Source organism: Strix aluco, chromosome 19 (assembly GCF_031877795.1).
Source record: "Strix aluco isolate bStrAlu1 chromosome 19, bStrAlu1.hap1, whole genome shotgun sequence".
In the NCBI taxonomy this organism is placed as follows: Eukaryota; Metazoa; Chordata; class Aves; order Strigiformes; family Strigidae; genus Strix; species Strix aluco.
This window is the reverse complement of record NC_133949.1, coordinates 8437388-8459044: the sequence shown is the minus strand read 5'-3', so window position 1 is coordinate 8459044 and position 21657 is coordinate 8437388. Positions and strand designations below refer to the sequence as shown.

Below are 21657 nucleotides of genomic sequence, written 5' to 3'. Positions count from 1 at the left end.
CAGCCACTTCAGCAAGTCCTTCTTTTCAGAGGCAGTAATCCCCATTTATGCTGTAGCCCACAAACATTATCTGGTGTCATGTCAAGCATGTGTACAGCCTCTGAGGTAGTCTGGTGAGGTTTCTGAGAGAGTGCAGAGCTTCTAAATCCCTTTGAAATGTAATAGAAGTCAGGCACCTAATTCTCTTTGGTTTAAAAATCCCAGTTCTTCTCCTGGGGCAAGGCGTGTGTATTGATCTAGGTGATGTGCTACAGTACTGCTGTACAATGCTATGTGAGTTTTTTATTGAACCATTAATCATTTGAATGCACAGCAACGTGTGAGTTAAGTGCATGTGCCCAATATTAAGATGGGCTGATTTAGAGGTGTCTCGTGGGGCTGGTTCTTGCTCAATTGCTCATTTCCAGATGTGAATTTTGAGAAAGGCAGAGCTTGCAAGTACTGTGTCTGTCTTCTGTTAAGGATCCCCCATAGTCAGTACCTATCTATGTATAAGTAAGTGGGATTACTCCTGGTGGAATCAGGACTGTAGACGCTTTGCTTCTTGGTTACTTGCTGTGAAACAGGTTTTCTATCAGATGTGTCTGCCAAGCAGGTGAGTTCCCTCCATTCCCACTGAGGCTGATGCCATGAGAGCCCTGTACAAAGGGTGACTTTGAGCATTGTGGAATTGTCAGGAATATTTAGCCTGCTGTGTCACTCAAAGGAAAGGAGATCAGAGCTGGGATTTAAGAGGAGGATGGTATGGTCATGAAGGGGTTTAGGACTAGGGCTAGACATGAGTGTGACTATAGGATAGTCATATAGATTGTTGTCTGGTGGGCAGAGCAGAGAGCAGTAATTCAAGCAATGGTGGGTCTGCTCTTACATCCCTGAGAGACGGGCTGTTCACACAGGGGCCACCAGTAGTCCTACACTTGGCCTACTTCTGCTTTTATTAAACTCAGTAGTAAAATTTCTGTGGGGAGCCTGTCAGGTCCTAAGTCCTAAGCACTTTTGGGAACTTGCAGCCCCCCAGTTTTTGATCCGTTACATTTGTTCCTCGTGTTGTGATTTAATTCCCAGGAGCATCGTTAGGAGTAGTCTGTGGGTAAATAGGACTCTTGTGTCTCTTCCTGGTGCAGGACTTTGCCTGATAAAAAGTGCTACCCAAGTAAATGTAAACTGTCAGTCATGGTCAGTCCTTAATGAGAGCTGTGCTACATTCAGCTCAATTAGAAACCCACTTTGAGTGAAAAAAAAAAATCTACCGTGTCAGTGTTTATCCAGTAGAGTAAAATGCAACTGTCCTGGGAAGGAGCTGTGGTCTGCAGACTCATGCTGGGCTCAGCTCCCCCCCAAGCAATGGCTGACAGCAGATCCGACGCAGCACGTTTATGGGATACGTTCTTCTCCATTAAAAAGATGAAAGGTAAGAGAAGGAGAGGAGGCTAATTCTGATCAATTGCCAAAATCATAAAATGCGGAGAGAGAGAGAGAGGGGAAGAAACCTGCTGTAAATTACCCAGTGAGTCCACACTGGAACTGGGGATTAAACCCAGGTCTGCAAAATTCCAGTCAATTACTGCGAGCATGAGGCCACTTGCATCTGCTGACTCCCCGCTCCGGGTACTCCTCTTCTGAAGCAGTGAAGCTGCTTGCAAAGTGTGAGAGTGGCAAAATTTGGGCTAGTCAGCAATGCTTTTCTAAGCAATGCAATTCATGCGAGCCCTTGAGTAACAACGGGATGGCAGGATCACGTACCCTCCTGCTACATGGCACGCTGGAGCCATTTAAGAATCCCTCGGCCTCATGAGCTCCTGAGCAGAATTACTGCACTTGGTTAGGCTGAGTGGGGTTCACTGGCTGTAGTTTATGCAAGCGGGGTGGTGAATGAGTGACTGGAGAGGCTGAACAGCAAGAGAGAACAGGCTTTCCATTACAGAAGATCTGGATTTATTTCTGTTCATTCATTGCAAGTCAGAATCCATTCTCTTCATTTTTATTCTTCCATGCCGTGACACCTTTAAAATCCATGGTACATTTAACTTTTGATTTTCATTTAATACCTTTTAAAGTGATCTAATGCAGACAGATTACAGACAGTAAGGGTTACTGTCCTTTGGTGGAAATACCCTATTTAATAAAATATTGTAAGACAGATTGGCCACTCCATGCATTAAAAAAAGAAAGATATACTAAGTTTAGATGCTATGACAGTAAAACCTTATAGGCTTATCAATTTTAGACAGTCATACTCTATTCAAGTTTTCAAATCACTCTGCAAAGGTAGCTAGCTATGCTACTTTTGAAATCAGAAGTAGTTGTTGCAGTTTGCAGTATTTAATGTAGATCTATGTAAATTGCTACAGGAGGGGGAGGAGAACAGTTTGATCTTAAAATATAATTTGGACTGTTCTCATCTTTTCTTGTAAAGGCTGTTTTGATCATTTGTTGCCACCTCCCAGTTTTCAAACATCTCAGGTCTCAAAAAGTTCTGATACTTTTAAAGATAAGGATCAAATTTTACGTATTTTTGTCTCTTAGTTCTCATGCCTTTGACATTCAGGTTTGCAAACTTCTTCCCCTATCAAAGGGCTTTAACATATTTTCTTTTTTATTATTTTTAAATGAAAATTGACATTCTCATTTGATAATGTGACTGTAGGAGCCAAGGCTTTAAGAAAAATGCCAAATACCACAATACCTATGGGAATTTGCAACCTTATTATTAATAATGGGTGCTTCTCACTTCTCTTCAAGCCTCCTGAGATTTTGATGTTTCATCTAAATCCACACAGATTCTTGTGATCTTTAAAGGTGGGGAGACAGTGGAAAAGTACTTCCTCAGGAGAAGAACTTGGTTACAGAGCATGGATCCAGTTTCCAGTTTGAACCTCTTTAAACATCAGATATTTTCAGGTCTAAAGTTTGGTTGCCTGCAATCTTGTTTTTTCCCCACTCCTTTTTGCTTTGCTGGTAGAATGAAGAACTTGATTTAAGGTTATATGCCTGGAAAAATAAAGCATTTAATTTACATTTTACAAGGCAGTTATTGCAGGTTAATTAAATATCAATTGAGTGTTATAGGCCATATTAAGATTTATTAATAACCCAGCAGATAAATCTCCTTGGAATTCAATTAAATGAAAATCACATAAAAATATATGTGCAATTTTATTCATATAATACATAAAACTTGTGAATTATAGTGCAGCATTGTACAGTAAGTTGATTAATGGGAATTAATTGCTGAAATAGAGAAAAATCAATTTAAACTTCCTGTAGCAGGTATAAGAAGCGTGGTATACTTCTCCCATACCCTGAGCTGAGTTTGTGTCTGCACTTAACACCATCTCACTCCATACCATAAGATGCATTTTGGACATAAATGTGCTTCCTCTCCTTTAACCTGCTTTAGCTCAGCATTTTAGGCTTAGAGAAAGGAACAGCTCTGTGACACCAGTATGCCCCGTTGAGTTAATTGTATGGCTGAAGAATTTAGAGGTGAAAGAAGCAGCAGACTGATACGCTGGTGGGTATCTCTGACTCTGCAAGGGCACATGGGTTTGTGTCTTGTGTCACAGGCAAGATCTCGGTCTGTAAGGGAGAGGCTCAAGAGGTTTGGGAGTGTTTGTACCAATGGCTGTCACAGACTTTTGCCCTTGATGCTTTTTCAAATCTCTGTTTAAGCATTTGTAAGATAGCAACAGAAACACCGCTAGCCAGGTTGTCTGCAAACTCAGGAGCACAGGGGTGTGTTGGGCTTTAACCAGGATTAGTGAGTGGATCTAGGCCCATTGGGGAAGCAAAGCTTCCGACATCGGCGATGAGGTTCAGGAGCTGGACTTGGAAAACAACTTTCCAATATTTGCAGAACGATTGAGGCCTGGCTTGCTGCCATCTGTTCCTTGCGCATCCTGTGTTAAATACTGTCAATATGAGATTATGTTCCAATTACAGTACCAGACTGACTGGTTTAACTCCTACCATGAATCTATTTTCCTTTATTACTATGTACTAACTATGTGACTGATGTACCAGACACCAAAAGAGATGGTCTCTGCCCAGAGGGCTTTGTCTAAAAGAAACATGCCGGGAGAAGACAGAGCGCAACAGAAAATGCAGATGAATGAGTAACTCCGTTGAGATTTTCCTTTTAATTTGGGGATTCTTCTCTTGTTCGTGTGTTTGGCTTGAGTTTTAATATTACTAAACTTGCTTCCTTCAGACATTGCACAAGAACAGAGAATTCCATAGAAACTCAAACAGGGTTAGGCATGTGGCTCTTTGAAGTGTGTGTGTGTGTGTGTGTGTGTGTGTGTGTTGGGGGGTGAATGCTCAGTGCACACATGGAAAACGAAGGGAGAACCATGTTCCAGCTCAGGCGACAACTCCAGCAGATGCCATGGCTCATGCTGGGGAAGTTTAGCCATGTTTAAAATATAGCAGTTGTCTTTCTGTCAATGCACTCCTTGCTCATCCTCCCTCCTCCTATAGAGAATGCATGCATCTGTCTCCTCTGTGCTTCGTCTCTGCTTCTCCCTGCAATAGTTGTCAGGGATATTAGCATTAAATACTTACTGCCTGGCTTAACTAAGGGGTAAGATAGGATTTAATTTGTATGGCTGAAATCCAATTATATAATGGAGCCCCTGGGGGAAGCAGTTATACCTGCTGAATCTCTTGGATGAGTAATTGTGCACAAAGGCTCCTCTCCAGAAGTAGAAACAGATCTGAAATATTTTTCTTTTCTCTTTTTTTGGTGCTGCTGTTATATAATAGGGCTGAGACCCTGAAAAGAAAAGCCAATGACAACCCAGTGCAGTAGAAAGAATTAAAGCATTGCCAGGAGAAAACAAGTTATAATCTGATAAAATCAAGGATCTAACAGGAAGTCTGCAGCAGCATTAGCTTGGAGGAGCCAAAATGCAGGGCAGCCAAAGGAAGCTTACTCATCTTTTTGGAAAAGAGCACAGCGGCTTTGCTGTCTAACTTTTTCCCCCACTTCTACCATGAGCAGGGAAAGGGAATCCTCTACTTGCTTTTGTCAAAGTTTGGGAGATGGGTAGGTACAAAAAAAGCTAAGCAGCCAACTAACTCAGATACTTTTGAAAAATCCTGCACTTAACTACCTTTAAAAATCCCCGTTCCTTATCCTTCATGTCATCTGCATCCTGATAAGCATCAAAATTGTAGGTGATGATGAGCAGGTCAGGAACAAAAGCATAATGAGGTTCCCAAGCAAGGTTTCTGAAAGCAGGTGAGCTTATAAAGCATTGATCTCTAGGATAGTATTGGGCCTTGACAGCTGTCCCATCTGATATCTTCAGCACCTCCAAATCCCACAAGGGAATATACCAAGGGCTCTGAAAGGGACTGAAAGCATCAGCTCTTGTACTTAAGCAAGTTTTATCAAAGCTCAGAGTGCCTTATTTAATTCTGCTTTTAAAAACAGAAAGCAAACTTTTATTCTTTTCTAATGAGTTCAAGTGGAAAAATAATTTCCTCAGTCTCCTTGATGACATGACTACATGAAGATAAGGTGATGACTGCATCCAGCCAGCCGAGGGAAGTCCAAAACTCCAAATGCCACAGACTAAGCACAGACCCGGATGGTCAGATACCCCCGCCCCATCCCTCAGCCTCGCTGTCTGGGCAGGTCTTTCCATTCTTTTAAAAACCAGCTAAAGCAAAAGCGGTTGCAACACTTGAACTCATGAGGAGAGGGTACCTGTCTCACAGACTTGCAGCTCCACCCAGTGGCTCTTTTCCGGCAAGATAAAACCAAGGTTTCAAAACCTGTTGAGGTCAATGTTGTTGTCCTGTGGCGATACTCTGGCAACGTGCATGAGAAATTGGGTGTGTGTTTCTTTGTCAGATTCTTAGCAAGCTGTCAACTACCATTTGAATAATGGGAAAAAACTGCAAAAAGAGTTTTTAGTGAAATAGAAAACTCAGCAATCTTACTACTCCCGTTTTTAAAAACCTCCCAGCACAAACGGTAGGAGAAAAAAAAAGTAGAGAACTGATAACTCACACACTTCACCTTCCCAAATTCTTTATGATCAAATTGCAATAATTTCCCCAAAATTTATTTATTATATTAAATTATTAATGAATTACCAGAGCAAATTATTTTTGATTTGTAAGCTTATTTTGCAAAGAATTATCTTGTGAGTGTGAATTTTGGTAAAGTTAACTTGGCAACTCACACTGTATTGCTTTGCTTCCCTTCCTGGGTAATTACTGTGACTAATAAGAAGTGAATTTTGATTATTTCTATCAAGGATGCCATGCTGAAACTTGCTTTTTCCAGGAGGATTAAGGCACTTGTAATTAAAATAAGCTTTTATTTGTACATGTGTACACTTTTACTGTAGGAAAACTCCGGAGATGGGTACATATTTACAGAACACAGAAGTATGATACCAATAGAATTGATTTTAGATTTGAACCAGTGTTGTAAAAATATCCCATTCCTCCAAGCTCAAGTGAAAACTGAAATCTCTATTGTGCTTACTGTAGGCTTACCAGTCTTTCTGTGTGTCTCAAAAACAGAGGAGCTGATAAACTGATACAAACCATTTTTTGTTGTGAATCTTTTGGAAGTGCCTGTCTTGACTGTGTTAGGAAAATATCATCTGTGAAATACTGCTCCCAGATGGACTCTGTAGGTCCAGTGCCTTGGAATGAGTTGAAATGACCTCTTCCTCCTGAAGTTCAGACGTTATTTAGCATAAACACAGCCCCTCAGGCCTTCACTAAAGTTGCTGTCTGCCAGTGCAGCAGCTGAATGTGGGCTTTAATCTGTTTTGCTTTGCTGCTGGAGTGCTGCAAGGTAAGAGATTTTGAGTTACAAACTATACGAATTCCACTTCTAGGCTTGTAGACATCAGTTATCCATCCAAACAATTAGAAAGTAAGTCAGCCTATACACTCTTTGCACAAGAGAGTGGAAGTTTCTTTTTATAGGGATAATATTTCAAAACAGATACGATATTCCACACATTAAGAATAACACGAAGCACCTTGAAAAAGGTAGCTCTCAAAAAGGGAGTTATTTTTTTCCTTGTATTAAACCCTAAAACTTAATGAGCTTTCCTTGTCTTCCCCAAAATTATCGCTGAAGACCTCTTGAGTGTCTGATCCAGGTACAGCCATCCCACCAGCTGCCCAAGACTGTGGCAAGGGAGAGATCCATTTGCTGAGTATGGAAAGAGATGGAAGCTCATCAGGCTGTGGAACAAAAGTGGTTAACTAATTTTATCAAAAAGGTGTTTGCTGTGCACTGTCTCTCATCTGAACCTGTCTCGTTCCCACAAGTGATCCCCGCGCAGTGGTGGCACCGTGGGAATGACCGAGTCCAGCAAGCCCTGCATCTGTGTGCACACAGCTGGGGTGATAAGCTCTCTCCTTACCCCAAACATGCTGCTTAGCTGTTCTTTTCATGAAGCTGGGGTCGTTCCAGGTTCCCTGCAGCTGCTTCCAACCACTGCGCAGTTCTGTGCTTGCTTTCTTTCCAGGTGAAGAGAGGTTTGTACCCAAAATACCTGGAGGCTTTGTCTGTCTCATAGGAGAAGGTGGTGACTACAGTGTTCAGTAAAGACAAGTTTAGGAAAGGCTGTGGCTTCCAGAAAGGGTACAGAATGACCCTGATTATCCTGTGCAATTGTATCATTAACCACATTTTCCAGTAAGGGATGTGTGAGCCTAGTCTCACTGAGGGGTTCACAGAGGACAACAGCTGATGCCTGATCAGAAAACCTTTCCTTGTTGGAGTGTCATCATAGGAGTAACACACTTGTTCTGCAAGTAAATCTGGTTTCAACTGCAAGTTCCTTGCTGCAAGAACATGCATCCATGCAACATTCCCTGGAGAAATAAGAGGGGGAGAGAAACAGGTATTCAGGAGGAGATAAATTTTCCTGTTTACTGTAGAATGAGTACATTGGATCTGCCAGCTTCAGTGCTGTGAAGTAGCAAAAGCACTCATCGTGTTATTCAGCTGTACTGTAGAGAGACTGAGTAGTTAATCCAGACCTCCAAGATCCTTTAAACCTTTGGTCTCCCCTTTGAGCTGGACAATTAATGTGCCTTGTGATACTGGTTCACGTGAAGTGAAAGGGCAGTGTTTTGTAGTGAGAGCAGGATGAATGGGAGGCAGTGCTCGAGGGTTTTACTCCTGGCTCTGCTGTGAGCCTTTGAAGAAGTCACTTGATTTATCTAGGCCTGATTCTTCTCTAACAGCATTTTCAAACTACTGTTATCTGCACTTTTGGAAAAAGACATAGAAGTGTGCTGCACAGAAATAACTGCATGATTTAATGGTGAGTTATACTTCCCTGAAATGCATTCAACACCACAACAAACTCTTTCTGTAGGTTTTGTGAGTGGTTTCTTGTGCTTGCTAAAATCAGTTATGTAGTACAGCCTTTTTTGCAAGGAATTTTACAAGTAGTGTTAGTTTAATTTCTTCTAATGAAGAAGAAATTGTCTTTTCAAACTAAAAACATTTTAAAAATACTGTCTGAATTTCTCTCTCTCTCCCCCCATATATCCCTTGAAACATTTACCTAGAAGAAGGAAGGTTAGATCTCTATACTTTTTTCTGCTGACTTTTTTCAGTTTTCTAAACAACTTTTTCCCTATGTTGAGGGGAAAAAAGAAAACCCTTTCCAGGGAAAACAGTAGAATGTAAATAACCGTTTTAAAAATTCTTTTAGCCAGTCTAAGTTTTGTGGTTATAAAAATATTTGTGCTCATTCACCATACTCACCTCTGTCTTGGAAGATTATGGTTCAGCTATGTAAAATCCCCTGTGACTAAAACAGTGTGGTAGTACCACATGCAAAGAGGTCAATCATTCACTCACCCACGTATGTGTAATTATGCTCTGTGTTTTCAGGCTCCAGGTAGTTCAACAGATCGTTCCTGGCTTCGGCAAGCAAATACAACTCTTGAAGAAACATTGTTTTCTCCCCATACACTGTGTTTGCACGGATGATACGGGTTGTGAGTTTACCACCGTTGCTCAGCTGTAAAATCAGGGACGGATGTTAGTGAGTAGTGGGTTCAGAGATGAAATCTCCTGCAGTGATATTGGGTTTGCCAGATAAAACCAAAAGCTGGGAATATTGGGCTAGAGGAGTCAACATTTGCAGAGGTGCTCTGGACATTTAGGGCCTGGTTTGTGTCCCTAAAAATACAAGGAGAGGCTCGGTTTGATTTTTTTTTTTTTCTTCCTAACACACCTGCACCCATGTGGTGCTCACTGAGAGATGTTGGATGGAGGGTGCTAGTGGCATTAACTCTTCTGCAGTTGTGATGTATAAACAAGTATTTGCAACAACCAAAATCAGGTACCAGAGAAAGCCAGCTAAGCTGGCTGGCCTCACACTGTAACTGGGAGAGAGAGAGGCTCCAGGCACTGATTTAGGACAGAAGTCTCGTTCTTATATTCTGCTTTGTCCTCTAGAACTCATCTGTCAGCTGACTGCACTCGGAGTCTAAAAATACTAGGCAACTAGCTTACGTAGGTGGCTCACTCTGGGTACACTAATATTTTTGATTCTTAAATCACTCAGGCACGTCTGAAAATTATACCTTTATGCAGTGTGAACTAGGTGAACCTGGTTTCTTAGGCCCTAATTTAAGACAGCTCTTTCCAAAGTCATACTCCTGTTGGAGTTAAAGTAAGGGCTCAAAGGGCAGCACCCTTTGATCTTTCAAGAGTTTGGCAACTTCTTGATGATGTGGGAATATCAGGCTTTGGTAAACTTAGGGCGATGTGGTTTCTGCATCATGTCAAGGCAGCAGTTGGCTACACACTTAGATATGAGTTGTGGGGTCTTTCTAACCATCTCTCTCCTACCCATCCTGTGCTGTAATACCACAGGTGCTACCATTGACTTTTGTACCTTTTTTCCACTGGCTTCTAATACAAGTTTTTCTGCCATGGCCTTTGTCTTCCCATAAGGCAGCTCCACTTCTCCACTGTATTTGGTGTCCTCATTTTCTCTGAAATAGATTGTGAGAGGCAGGGAGCGACCATGGGCTTGGAGACATTTGTCACAGCGTGATTTACTCTGCAATCCCTGCTCTCCAGGGACTTACCACTGGTTGTGAGTTATATGAATCTGAGTCCATGCTGCAGTTTGCAAGAAATAAGGCCTCAAGAAATACCAGGTGGTTCTGGGTGTTCATAGGCAGGTTTGCATGAGGGTAATGATTTTATTTCTGATAGCTGGATTTGTTCTTGTCTAGTAGTGTGATTGAAGCAATTAAAAGTCTGTCAGGCAAATTATAAGGCAGTGGAGTTACATTTTTAAGCAACTCATAAGTGGCTGAACAAGGTGGAAGGAGCACAAAATGGAGGGCAGGAAAATGAGAGCAATCCTACTTCATTTTTTCATTAGAGGTAGAGAAAAGCCTCTCATGAGCCATAAACTAAAAGGAGAAGCTGCTGCTTGATTTTCTCACAGAGCTGATTAGAGTTGGGAGACATTTGCTGGTGATGTGATAGAGCTGCTAGTGATCTCTTGGAAGACATGCAATTAGCAGGTTTGTGCTGGGATTATTCCTTCATCTCCCTTATCAAATTATGCTCAAGGGGAAGAGCAAAGAAGCGGACCCATGATTAAGTGCAAGCAGGGCTCACAGCCATGCTGTGGATACTTGGTTGGTACTATGAATGATAAGCTGCTCCTCAGCCTCCTAACTTACAGCTGCAAGGAGGAAAGCCCATGGGATCTAACATGTAACTGGCCTCACAGGCCCTGAAATAATTCCAAGGAGAAACAAGAAAGCAGCTCTATTCCCCACCAGGGTGCTGGCATTTTGTGGTTCTAGATCAACATTAGTCCATTGCAGGATTCAGTTAAGCAGATTCAGTGGTCTCTGGAGGAGCGAGGGAGTGAAGAAAAGTTGTTTGAAGCACTGGGAAGGACCATGCATGAATACCCTGTGGCCACTTGCTCTCCTACTGCCATGACTAGTATGGGAGCTCTTTCTCCCTCTGCATGCTGCAGGAGTCTTTCTTTACATTTTAAAATTAATTTACTCTATTTTGCTGTCCTAGAAAAATTCACCCTAGGCAAACACCAGACTCTGCCAGGCATGGGGTACTTCCACACAGGGTAATGAAGAATTATCATGCTTCTTTTGCAGATGGGGTTTGGATGCACCTTTTGGAAGGGTTAAGTGACCTGTGACGAGTTCATGCAGCAAATCTGCAGCAAAGATCTTTTTGTCAAACACTGGGCCTCAGGAGAACAAGCTCTGATTCGGGCTCCCTGTTTGACCTTGGGCAACTTGCTTACTCTTTTGTATGCTCAGATCTCCATGTGTAAAACGTGGATAATACTGTTGCTTTTCTCTTGCCTGCTCAGCAATCTAGTATCTTGTGTGTCAGATATCCCAGCTGAGATCAGGGCCTTCTTGTGCTTCAGCAACAGAAATAAATTAGGAGCAAGAGAAATAAATTAGGAGCATCAGAAATACAGCCTCCTCGCACACCATGGGCTTTTATCACAAAACCCTCCGCCCCTTTCCTGTGTTTATGGGTGATGAGCAAAAGACAAACCAGAAAACAAGCAAGACAAAAGATTGATTGTGCATGATTTGTTGCAAGCCCAGGAGAGGCCTAAAACAATTAGGGAGGTTATCTAAAAGTTCTAGTTTTAATTACTTTGGGTTTTTTAATCCAAATTTATTTTTTGCCTTACAAAGCTTTTAAAAAGCAGCAGCTTCACAGAGGGGGCAAACCTGCCTGCTGTTCCTGGTCTGCAGAGCTCTGCTCATGTTTGCCTTCCCCCACCCCTTCTGAAGCCTGGTAGTAACAAAGAGCTCAGCATAATGCTCTTGCTTTTCAAAACGATCACAGATAACTGAACACTAATAAGACTGGAGCAGCATTGTCAGAAGGTATCTCAGCAGTGGCTGTCTCAGAGGGATTGAGACTGACAGAGGCATTTTCTATTATTGTCGGATGCTGAGGTGTGAGCATTATCCCTGCACCCATCACCCTGTCCAGAGACTAATCATGCTTTGTCTGTGTCAATTCCCAAGCATGTAAAAGTGAGTTAAATAAAATTATATGAGGAATGATGGAGAAGGGGGAAGAGAAAAAGAAAAAGGCAGGCAGGCAGGATCATGGACTGTGAGGGAGAAGAGCGGAACAGATTGGGTGGGGATGAGGGAGATGAGAAGTGGAGGAAGGGGAAAGCCATATCACCTGTCATGAAAACAGAGCCATATTACGTTGCCTTCCAGTCACCGCTGGGCTCCCTATGAGACAAGTGGTGTAATTTTTTACTGGTGGTCTGACCCTTGTCTCATTTTGCATTATGTAATTCCTTTAGTTTAAAAGCAAAATCACTGGAGAATGAGGACCGCTCTCTCCAGCTTTCTCCCAGCATCATGGGAGAACCTGAGTGTGTTCTGCAAAATGAGTTAAAAGCTCTAGGTGGTGGTTTTATTTGCATTTGTGATGGGGAAGGATTGGGAGTTGGTGGGCAGAGGATGTTCATGTGTAACTCTCTAAGCATCACCCCAGATGGGTTTTTGCTTGCACCCATTGGTGCCATCATTACAAGCCAAAGGACTGTCCTCTCAGGCAAGATTTGGGGTAGATTTTTTCAAGGCATCTGTTCACATGCACCTCTTAGGTCACAGGACTAAAATACTAACAAGGATGTGCCTGTATCTACATTCATTTTTAGAAATTATTTCGATATGCTAATGACCAAATCCCATAGCTTTTCAGTGACACAATGCCTATAGTGCTCGTGGTCCCAAATGGATTGAGGTTCATTGCTCTCATGGTTTTTTTTCCCTAAATCAGACATCTATTCTACAGATTTGAGTGCTTAAACACTTTTCAAAACAACTGGGTTATGCCTTAGCTTACTTGTGAGTATGAAATTTAGGCTTGTAGGTCATTTTAAGTTATGTCTTAGCCTTTTCTAGCTGGGTGCAAATTTCTAGAGCCAAATGATTGAAGCCAGCTGTGTCTAGGCTGGCTGCTTGTAGAGACAAAACTTGACTTTGAGCCAGTTCTCCCTGCACACAAGTTTCCATGGTTTGAGCAGTCTGTGTGGCTACAACCATGCTTGAAATCAGCAAGGAACCTTACAGTGGTAAGTATCAGACTGCAGCTGTCTCTACCTGACTTCAAATTTAACCTAAAACTTCAGCTCCTGGTCTTCAGAAATATCCACCCAGTTCTCAAGGTGCAAGCACTGTTGCCACATGCATAGAAAAGGTATCCAGATGCTGAGTTGTGAGCAGGAGTGTCAACTGATAGTGAAAGTCAGTTCTGGATATCAAAACCCCTCCAAACAGTAATTTTGACCTCTGTCTTTGCATTGCTCCAAATCCCACCTTTGTCGCAGGAGGTTTTCTAAAGCTCTCCTGCTTCTTCTAGGTCTGTGGGTCAGTCTCATAGGAGCCGTATACAAAGAGATGGGTTGAGCATAATGTCCCAAAGTGTATAAAGCCCAGGAATTAGCCCTCATAAGCGTGTTGCCAAGAAAAAGGATTCTGAGGGATAGAAGGGTGTGATATACAGGTCAGATCCAGGTCACAGAGAGTGTAACTACACATGAATACTGCAGGGCAACTTCACGCCAAATGCATCTGTCCCCTAAGACTGTGTGACCAACTAATTTTCTTCTGAAATAGTGCTAAAATAATCTGTATACATTTGACCACATTTAATAATAGGAGATGAGTACAGGCTTGCTAGCAATTCACTGTGGAGCTAAAACAAGGAGGGAAAGTGGGTTGGTAACAGTAGAGCATCACCTGTCCTTTGGATTGACTCAGTGTGGGGGGAGAGCAAAAACTCTGACCCAACAGCAGGATACAACTTGACACAACTTATCACAAACCTTAAGCATCTGAGAACTTATCTGAAACTGATTTTAGGGCTTAGAGGAGCAGGGACATACATATGGGAGACAGCCTGAAGATGCAGTTGGGTCATACATCTCTCAGCCAACTCTTGCCATCAGTGGTTTCCACTACTGGTCAAGTTTAGGATAGGAAAGGTATGGTTCTTGAAAGTGAAAAGCAGCAAAGCAGGATTTTCAAGAAAGAGAAGACAAATTGACAGGAAGAGGAACACATATCTTCTCCTTTGTCACCACGGCAAAAATCTCCATCTGGTTGCAATTTCATTGCTGTTTAATTGGAGTTCCAGAGTAATGGAGATTTGCTTAGCCTCACCTGAACATGGGCTCGTGCAAAGTATTGGGTTCCACTGCAGCAATGGAGCTTGTGTAGACAACATATGGGATGTTCAGGATACAGCAGGCCTTTAACACATTTTCAGTACCTGTGGGGCAGGTTGGGAAGAACAAATGTTAACCACCTTGCCTTGGTTCCTGTTATGGAAGTCAAAAAAAGATTTCCAGGCTTGGGATTCTGACTTGGAACAGATCCATCTTTTTTATGGCTGAAAAGCTGTAAAGCCACAGGTCAAGTTCCTCAGATGTGTTTGCACAGGCATGGATGGTTTATAACGTGAGAGTAGCAGTTACATCTGTAGCTATAATGTGGCTTAACCTCTATGGCTATTGACAACTGACTTCAGTGGGACTTAATAGTTGCTAACATAAAGGAAGCTGACAGCTCAGCAGAGCAAAGCTCCATGTTTTCTGCCTTTTTTTGATTCATGGGCAGACTGTCAAATGGTGAATTGCAGCCTTCTGGATTGTTGTTTTAGTTGAATATATTGCTCTGCAGAAGTTCTGCAGGGTGACTATAGGGTGAAAATCATTGCAACAGCCTCCTGGTAGACGCAGAATTTTAAATTAAATCATGGGGGCAACTTACAAGTCTGCATGAATCTGAAGCACGGTTTGGTTTAAGAAAGATTGTTCTGGCTGAACCTGTGGGTCAGTGTGTGTGTGTGTTTTGGTTGGTTGGTTTTGGGGGTTTACGGGGAGGGGGTGGGTTTAAATGATTTATGACTTTTCCAGGAATGGTTTTTGCATTCATTGTGATTTGGTTCAAGTTGATTCTACGAGAACCTCAATGACAACAGCATAACTATGGTTGCATACTGAGGGCCTTCAAACCTGATAAGGCAGATCTTAAAAGGAAGCCACTCATAGGGTTGGTTTCCAGAAATCTCCATACTATTTATACTGGCTAATCAGGCTCTGCCCTTGAGCCTTGCTGCAGATCTTGTCTGGGAGGGCTTGTGATTTCTTTGTTGTTGTTAGGGCAAAGTCTGAAATTATCAAGGAAATCCTGAGTTTAGGATAATTTCAGAGGGCATGAGTCTATATGAAGACCTGGTGGAAAATAATCCATTTGCTTCTCCACGAGCCTATCACAGCATGTAAATTTAACTGAGAACCCCTGATGAGAAACATTGCTGGAAACAGCTGAGTTAAAATTCATTCATCTTAACAAGAAGCAGATTAAAAAGTCTTTAAGTGACTAGATAGAAAAAAATAATTCTTGTAGAAGAGGGCTCTTCAATTTAGTCAACAAGACGACAACAGGATTCAGCAACCAGTGGTTGAAACAGGAGAGAATCAAAACAGAAGATGCAAATTTTTGCCAGAAATGGTAATTAACCATGGCCACACTAATACTCTTCAACATTGTTATGGCTTGCCTGAAAGACATGATAGATAGCCCATTAACTTGCAGTCCTTAATTCTAGGCAACAAGTCTTTTGAAAAGCCATAGTCCAATTTAGCCACAAATTGTTGGGCTTAAGGCACTAATTGGATGAATTTCTGTGGCCTGAGTTACACAGAGGAACCAGCTAGAGGATTATATAGTTGACCTGTCCTGACCCTATTTTTTTCCATTAAGTCTAGAGCAGATATCAAATTATTAGTTCCTTTTTATTCTTTTACCTTCTATGATTTTAATAGAAAACTTTAGACTAATCTCTCAATTCAAGATTTTGAGCAGTCCTAGTGAGGGCAGCAGCCTTTAGGGACATGAAGCCGTCCAAGGGGAGGCAGAAATGCAGAACAGTTTGTATGAAAATCAGGCATCTGTTAAGACATCTCAAACTGTGCTCCTCAAAGAGGCATTCAGTCACATTGGAAAAATCTTTGCGTGTGTGCGGTTTTCTGGGAATGTCGCAAACATCTGCGAGAGGTTTGGTTTGCTGAATAGGGGAGCTGCCCGCTGTTCACTGCTATCTGTAAAAACCTCATACACTGAAGTACCTTGCTCATAGCAAGCAGACAATGAAGAGGAAGATCTCACAAAGCCATTAATAGGTAGCAGAAACCCTCAGGCTCTGAATATTCTCAGTACACATGCACAACACAGGCTCTTAAAAGCATCTGGTTTTGAAAACAACTACAGCAATGAAAAGAAGGATGGAATTTAAATGTTGCCCTTGAATGTATCAGCAAATAGTAGAAGCAGTAAGCAGTAATTGAGTTTGAGATATATGTATATAAAAAATATATAAAATTCCTTCCTTGTGGTTAACAACTATTTTAGTAGCTAACAGCCTGAGGTGCCATTGGAATTGCTGCTGTAATAGGGATTTCATTATTTTTATAGCCTGTGCTTATTTCCTAGATTTATGAACAAGTTTTCTTTAAGCAGATCTTGCACCTAACATGAAATCAGGTCTTGGTGATGGGAAGACAACGTGCAGCTTTCACTTATGCATGGCTTGTAGATACATAATAGTTGTGAACTCTGACTATAAAATACCATCACTCCCTTACAGTGTGGATGCAGTTCAACTGGTATAGTCTTGTGCTGGTACGCATTGTAGGGCTTTTTTCCCTGGAAAGGCCTGGGAAAGCTATAAGCTATCTAGAACAGGGGTTAACTTTTAATTGTTGTCCTTGTCACATACAAAATGGTTTCTTACCACTATAGGCATGTTCTGAATCACCTCAGTACTATTAGTGAAAGTTATACCCTTGATCAGAATAACTGGGTAATAACTGGGTTCATTCTAAGATGAACCTTTATCAGTGGAGAGGAGCAGCATGGCCTGCCCTGAGCAAGGACAGAGGGGCAATGGCAGAAACTTCCCCCTGCAAAGGAAAGGTCCTGGCACCTTTCTCATCTTGTAGTAGAGCGATGTGTGTGAAATTCAGGGGACAAGGGAGCACTAAATCAGAGAGGATAGGTTTGTCATAGCCTCTTGTATGACTACACCAAGGTGTGTGAATTTAAGGCTGTGTTTAATTGCTTGTTTTAAAGAGCTTACCCCCAACATTGACAGCTCTCATTTCCCAAAAGGGCACAGTGTTTCTATAGCCCACAATAGCAGCTGTGTGAATAACCACGTGAACTCCCCACATGGCAGCAAGGAGCAGATTGTAGTCTCAAATGTCTCCTTTCATCATTGTCACATGAGTGGTAGCTGGAGAAAAATAATATAACCATAGATGCAGGGGGAAAAAAAGACCAAATCAGCATCCTCACCTTCTTGCAGAATGAGGATCCTGCTTGGAAAGCTTTCTTCTCTGCAGGCCAAGCTGAAGCACACTAATGGCTATGCCATTTGAATACATCACACCAGGGGAAAACACATCCCTGCTTTTGAACCCCAAGGAACCAGATCTGCATCTGGTTTAATTCAGCACAGCACTTTGCCAGTTTGCATCAACTGTGGGTCAGAATAGCTGTGTCTGTCATTGTCCAAGGACAGTGCTGAGCAAGAACAGGAGAGTGTTGGCCAGAGCTGCAGCTGGTTACAGGAGTTGCTCCAGTGCATGTGAATGGGTGAAGCTGTGCTGGACAATTTCTTTCAGACAGAAAATTTTTAGACCTTGCTGGGAATAACACCAGGCAAGTTCAAGGGGCATTGCACAGAGCTTTATTGAAACTGCAAATACTGTAGATGGGAAGGGGAAATAATGTAACAGGTTAAAAAGTTTCAGAGGAAATTCTGCCCTTTGAGCCATTCAGAGGGTTTTTTTTCCCCTGCCCTCTGCCTCAGAAGAGCAGTTCCATAGATGGCTACTGTTGGCATCTACTGCTAATTTTCTTGCTTTGAGACAGTGTTGTAAAATTTAAGTAGGATTTTTCCCTTTTTCTTTTCCTGTAGTTGGGAATAGGCCAACAGGAAGCTGGGTTAGGAAGCTGTACTGCTTGGGGATTTTGCAATAAGCCAGACAGTAGTAGCAGTCGCAGCGTTGTTTTGGGAAGGAGATGTGTCCTCTGCCCTGGGCTGGCAGCTTCCTGGAGAGCCCCATGCAGCCAGGGACCGGGGCAGTGATTTCTGAAGGATCAGACACGTGCACAGCTCAGGGAAGGGTCTGTGACTCCAGTCGTGGAAGTGTTATGACATGGAAACACTCAGTGAACAACTACCAGGACAAGGATGTAGGAAGAGGCAGAAGTTTTACAAAAGGGTCATGCTGATTTCTTAATTAGCATAACCAAGATTTGGTGGACTAGCTCATAGGAATTTTAACATTAAATTAATTAAATATTAAAGCATAGAGTTGTTTCAGTAAGAATAGAGGGGGAAAAAGAAAGAAGGCATTATCCACATAGGTAATACACTTGCCTGGAGGACTGGAGTGCAGAGAAGGATGCTGCTGCTGAAAGGTGGAGCAGAGCATTAGCAACCTCATGGTGGGGAGAATTTTGCTGCTACTTAGTGGTGAGGGAAAGCCTGTAACTACTCAGGCTGAAGTGTTAAATAGTCTCTTTTGCATCACCTGTCTTAAGGCAGCTGGTGCAATTAAGACCAGCAAGAGAATGATGAGACCTCAGCCAAAACCAGGGAGGATACAAGGCAACCATGAGAAATTTTTAAAGTGATAAGGCCTGATGAGCTTTATCCAGGGCTACTAAAGAGGTGATGGATGTAACCGCAGCTTTATTGCATTATCAGCTACTTTGGAGAACTTTTGGAGGCACTGGAAGACTGTAGTAGAGCAAATGAAACACCTGTCCTTAGAAAGGAGGTAAAGAAGAGCCAGGAAATTACAGAACAGCTTAATTTCAACCCCAGGAAATTCAGGAACACACACTTAGACAACATGTGTGTGAGCACCTGCAGGATAGTAAGGAGACTAGAAGCAGCTGACATGGATTTGTCAAGAACAAATCAAGTCAGATAAATCTCCTTTGTTCTTATGACAAGTTAACAGGCTGTACGGATATTGTGGAACAGGTCGATGTCATCTATCTTGATTTTAGAAGGGCTTTAGAAACTCTGTGTCATTCTCATAAGCAAGTCAGTAAAAGATGGTCTAAGTAAGCCACATTAGGGTGAGCACAAAACTGGCTGAATTACAGTTCCCAGGGAATTGCCAGCTGTGGTAGGTGGCTGCCCTGGGGCTCTCCAGGGCTTATTGCTGTATTTGAGTCTTTTTTATTGTTTTCATCAAGAATCTGGCAGATTTGTTCATTAAATCAGCAGATAACATCAGACTGGGAGGGACTCGAAGTACCTTAGAGGATTAGGGTATGAGCTGAACGCAACTAATAGAGTCTGGGGAAAAAAAGGTGAAATTAGATAGGAATAAAGAGACGTTGTTGGGCTTAGTAGGGAAGAGGCAGTGGATCTTCATGAAAGAATTAAATTGGGCCAGGGCAGCTCAGGAGTTATTGACTGTCAGCAGGGTCTTGCAACTATGGAAAAGGCATAATTGTACTGACAGGTACAAATAGGAGAATAGTTTGCAGGACAGAAGAAATAAATCCATCAGCTTTACTCAGCACTGAGAAGGCCACAGCTGGCCTCTCTGTCCTAACCTTGGTGCCACTCTCCCAGAAAAGAGCAGTGCCAAAACCCTGAGATACAGAAAACGTGAGCTGTGGAGGAGAGAGGAGTGCACAAGAGTTGTTTTAGACTAAAGGAGAAAACAGTGTGGAGAGGAAAGGGGGGCTGGTTTTCAGATCATGACAATTATTCTAAAAGAATGACAGTATTAACCTATTCTACCTGTAAGGTTAGATGAGAAATCAAGGACTTGAATTGCAGATTATACTGTACCAACATCAATGGCTTGACGGTGCAGAAATTGGCTGCCTGAGGTGGCCTGGGGACAGTACAGAAAAACATCTGTCAGGAAGGTCGTGGCCAACCTGATTCTGCCTTGGGGCAGAGGGATAGGGGTTGGGGTGGCCTCTCAGGGCTGCTTCTGCCTCATTTTTCTATGATTTTCTGTGGTGTTAGGCCACAGATCTCTCCTGGAGCAGAGATTACGGCACCTCCTTAAGGCTCAAACAGTTTTTTCTTCAGTTATGGATGATGCTCTTAGGGCAATTGGCTACCTGAAGCCTGGGGAAAACCAGTCTGGTGAGTTCATCTGCCTAGGGACAGTTTCTGATAGTGATATTTCCCTGGGAGTCTTTTAATTTGCTTTAAGTGTATCTCCTTTCTATTGATATCTCCTGACAGATAGGATCTCCCTTATCATTGTTTCCTCTCCTTCGAAGCAGGCTGAAGGTTTGGGCAGTTGGAGAGAGGGGGACCCAGCCCACCATTAACTGTGCAGAGCACCATGATCTGCATTGGCTTGTTTGGTGTGGGTATTCTCAAATCCAGTAAAACAGGTTGTTTTTCCCCAGCATATCTCACTGTAATCAACCCTGGTGAAACATCAGAAGGCAGCTCTCAGGATATGATCAAATGGATTAATTTAGTATTTTTGAGCGTGTTTACCAAGACTTCCTTTTTTATGCGCAGCACAGTAAGGCTACTTACTATAGATTTCTCTCAATTATTTCAGTAATTTATTTCACAATATCTGCAGCAAATGCTGAGCTTGATTCTATTATTGTCAAGGGTTTTTGGTTATGTTTCTCAGAATTGGTAACTGGTTGGAGCAGTTCAGGCGCATGGGTTTTGTCCCTTTGCTGTTAGTCAGACTGGTTGAGCAGAAGCAACCAGTTAGCCAAGTTCCCAGGTCAGGTGCTCAGTGTGCATGTTGCTCCTTACAACTGATCCCTGAGTGGGGACTTAGATCCTCCTTGTGATATATCTCTTGGGGTTACACACTATGGATCTTTTTGCTTTGACTTAGTCCTATGCTGAAAAACCTCTCTGAGCTGGAAGTTATTCTTCATGCAGTCTGTTTAATCCAGGTTCCTCCCCATGCCTGTAACTGTGGCATCTCCAACATAATACCAGATGTCTTGAAAGGGAGGGTTAGGGTCACTAAATAGAAGATAATGTCCTTTTCTTACCTGTGGTGAATTTTTCTACTTCTTCTCTTGCTACTGAACCAAAGACTCTGACTTCTTTGATGTAGTCTTTTTGAGACAGGACCTCTACTATCTTCTCCCCAATAAAACCACATCCTCCTGTCACCAGGTAGACCCAGGCTCTATCCATTTCTGAAGATGTTTTTGTGGTTGAGGAGTAGAGAGAAGGTTGTTGCCAAGATCCTATCATGTGCTGTTTTCTCCCAGCCAATATATTTTCTGAACTAAGTCTAAAGTTTAACTGTCATATAAAGTTACTGGTGGGACATTAACTCCATCTGGTTATATATAAATCAGGTTTTCATTGGCACAGTTACACAAGTGCTGCCACAGACATACCAATGATACATACAGGCCAATTCTGGGCTCTCTGACTCAGCCTTTCCCTTCTGCCACAGTAGCCCATGATCAGCGGGGCACCTCCAGCTTGCCTTGGTATGTGGCCAGTCTCAGTCCAAACTTTTGATGCCAGAAGTTTTCCACTCTGGACAGCCCTTTCCCACGGATCGG

At 42.4% G+C, this 21657-nt stretch overlaps 1 protein-coding gene across 1 annotated transcript; it reads right to left on the bottom strand.

Moving 5' to 3' along the window:
• Positions 1–1912: 1912 nt before the first annotated feature.
• On the bottom strand, positions 1913–21277 carry HSD3B7 (hydroxy-delta-5-steroid dehydrogenase, 3 beta- and steroid delta-isomerase 7). Its single transcript, XM_074845112.1, is given in 8 exon segments — positions 1913–2991; positions 5714–6813; positions 7401–7854; positions 8855–9017; positions 9900–9999; positions 14209–14317; positions 17189–17344; positions 21130–21277. Coding segments are annotated over 6 exon segments (1116 nt in total). The 3' UTR covers positions 1913–2991; positions 5714–6813; positions 7401–7414.
• Between the last annotated feature and the right edge of the window lie 380 nt (positions 21278–21657).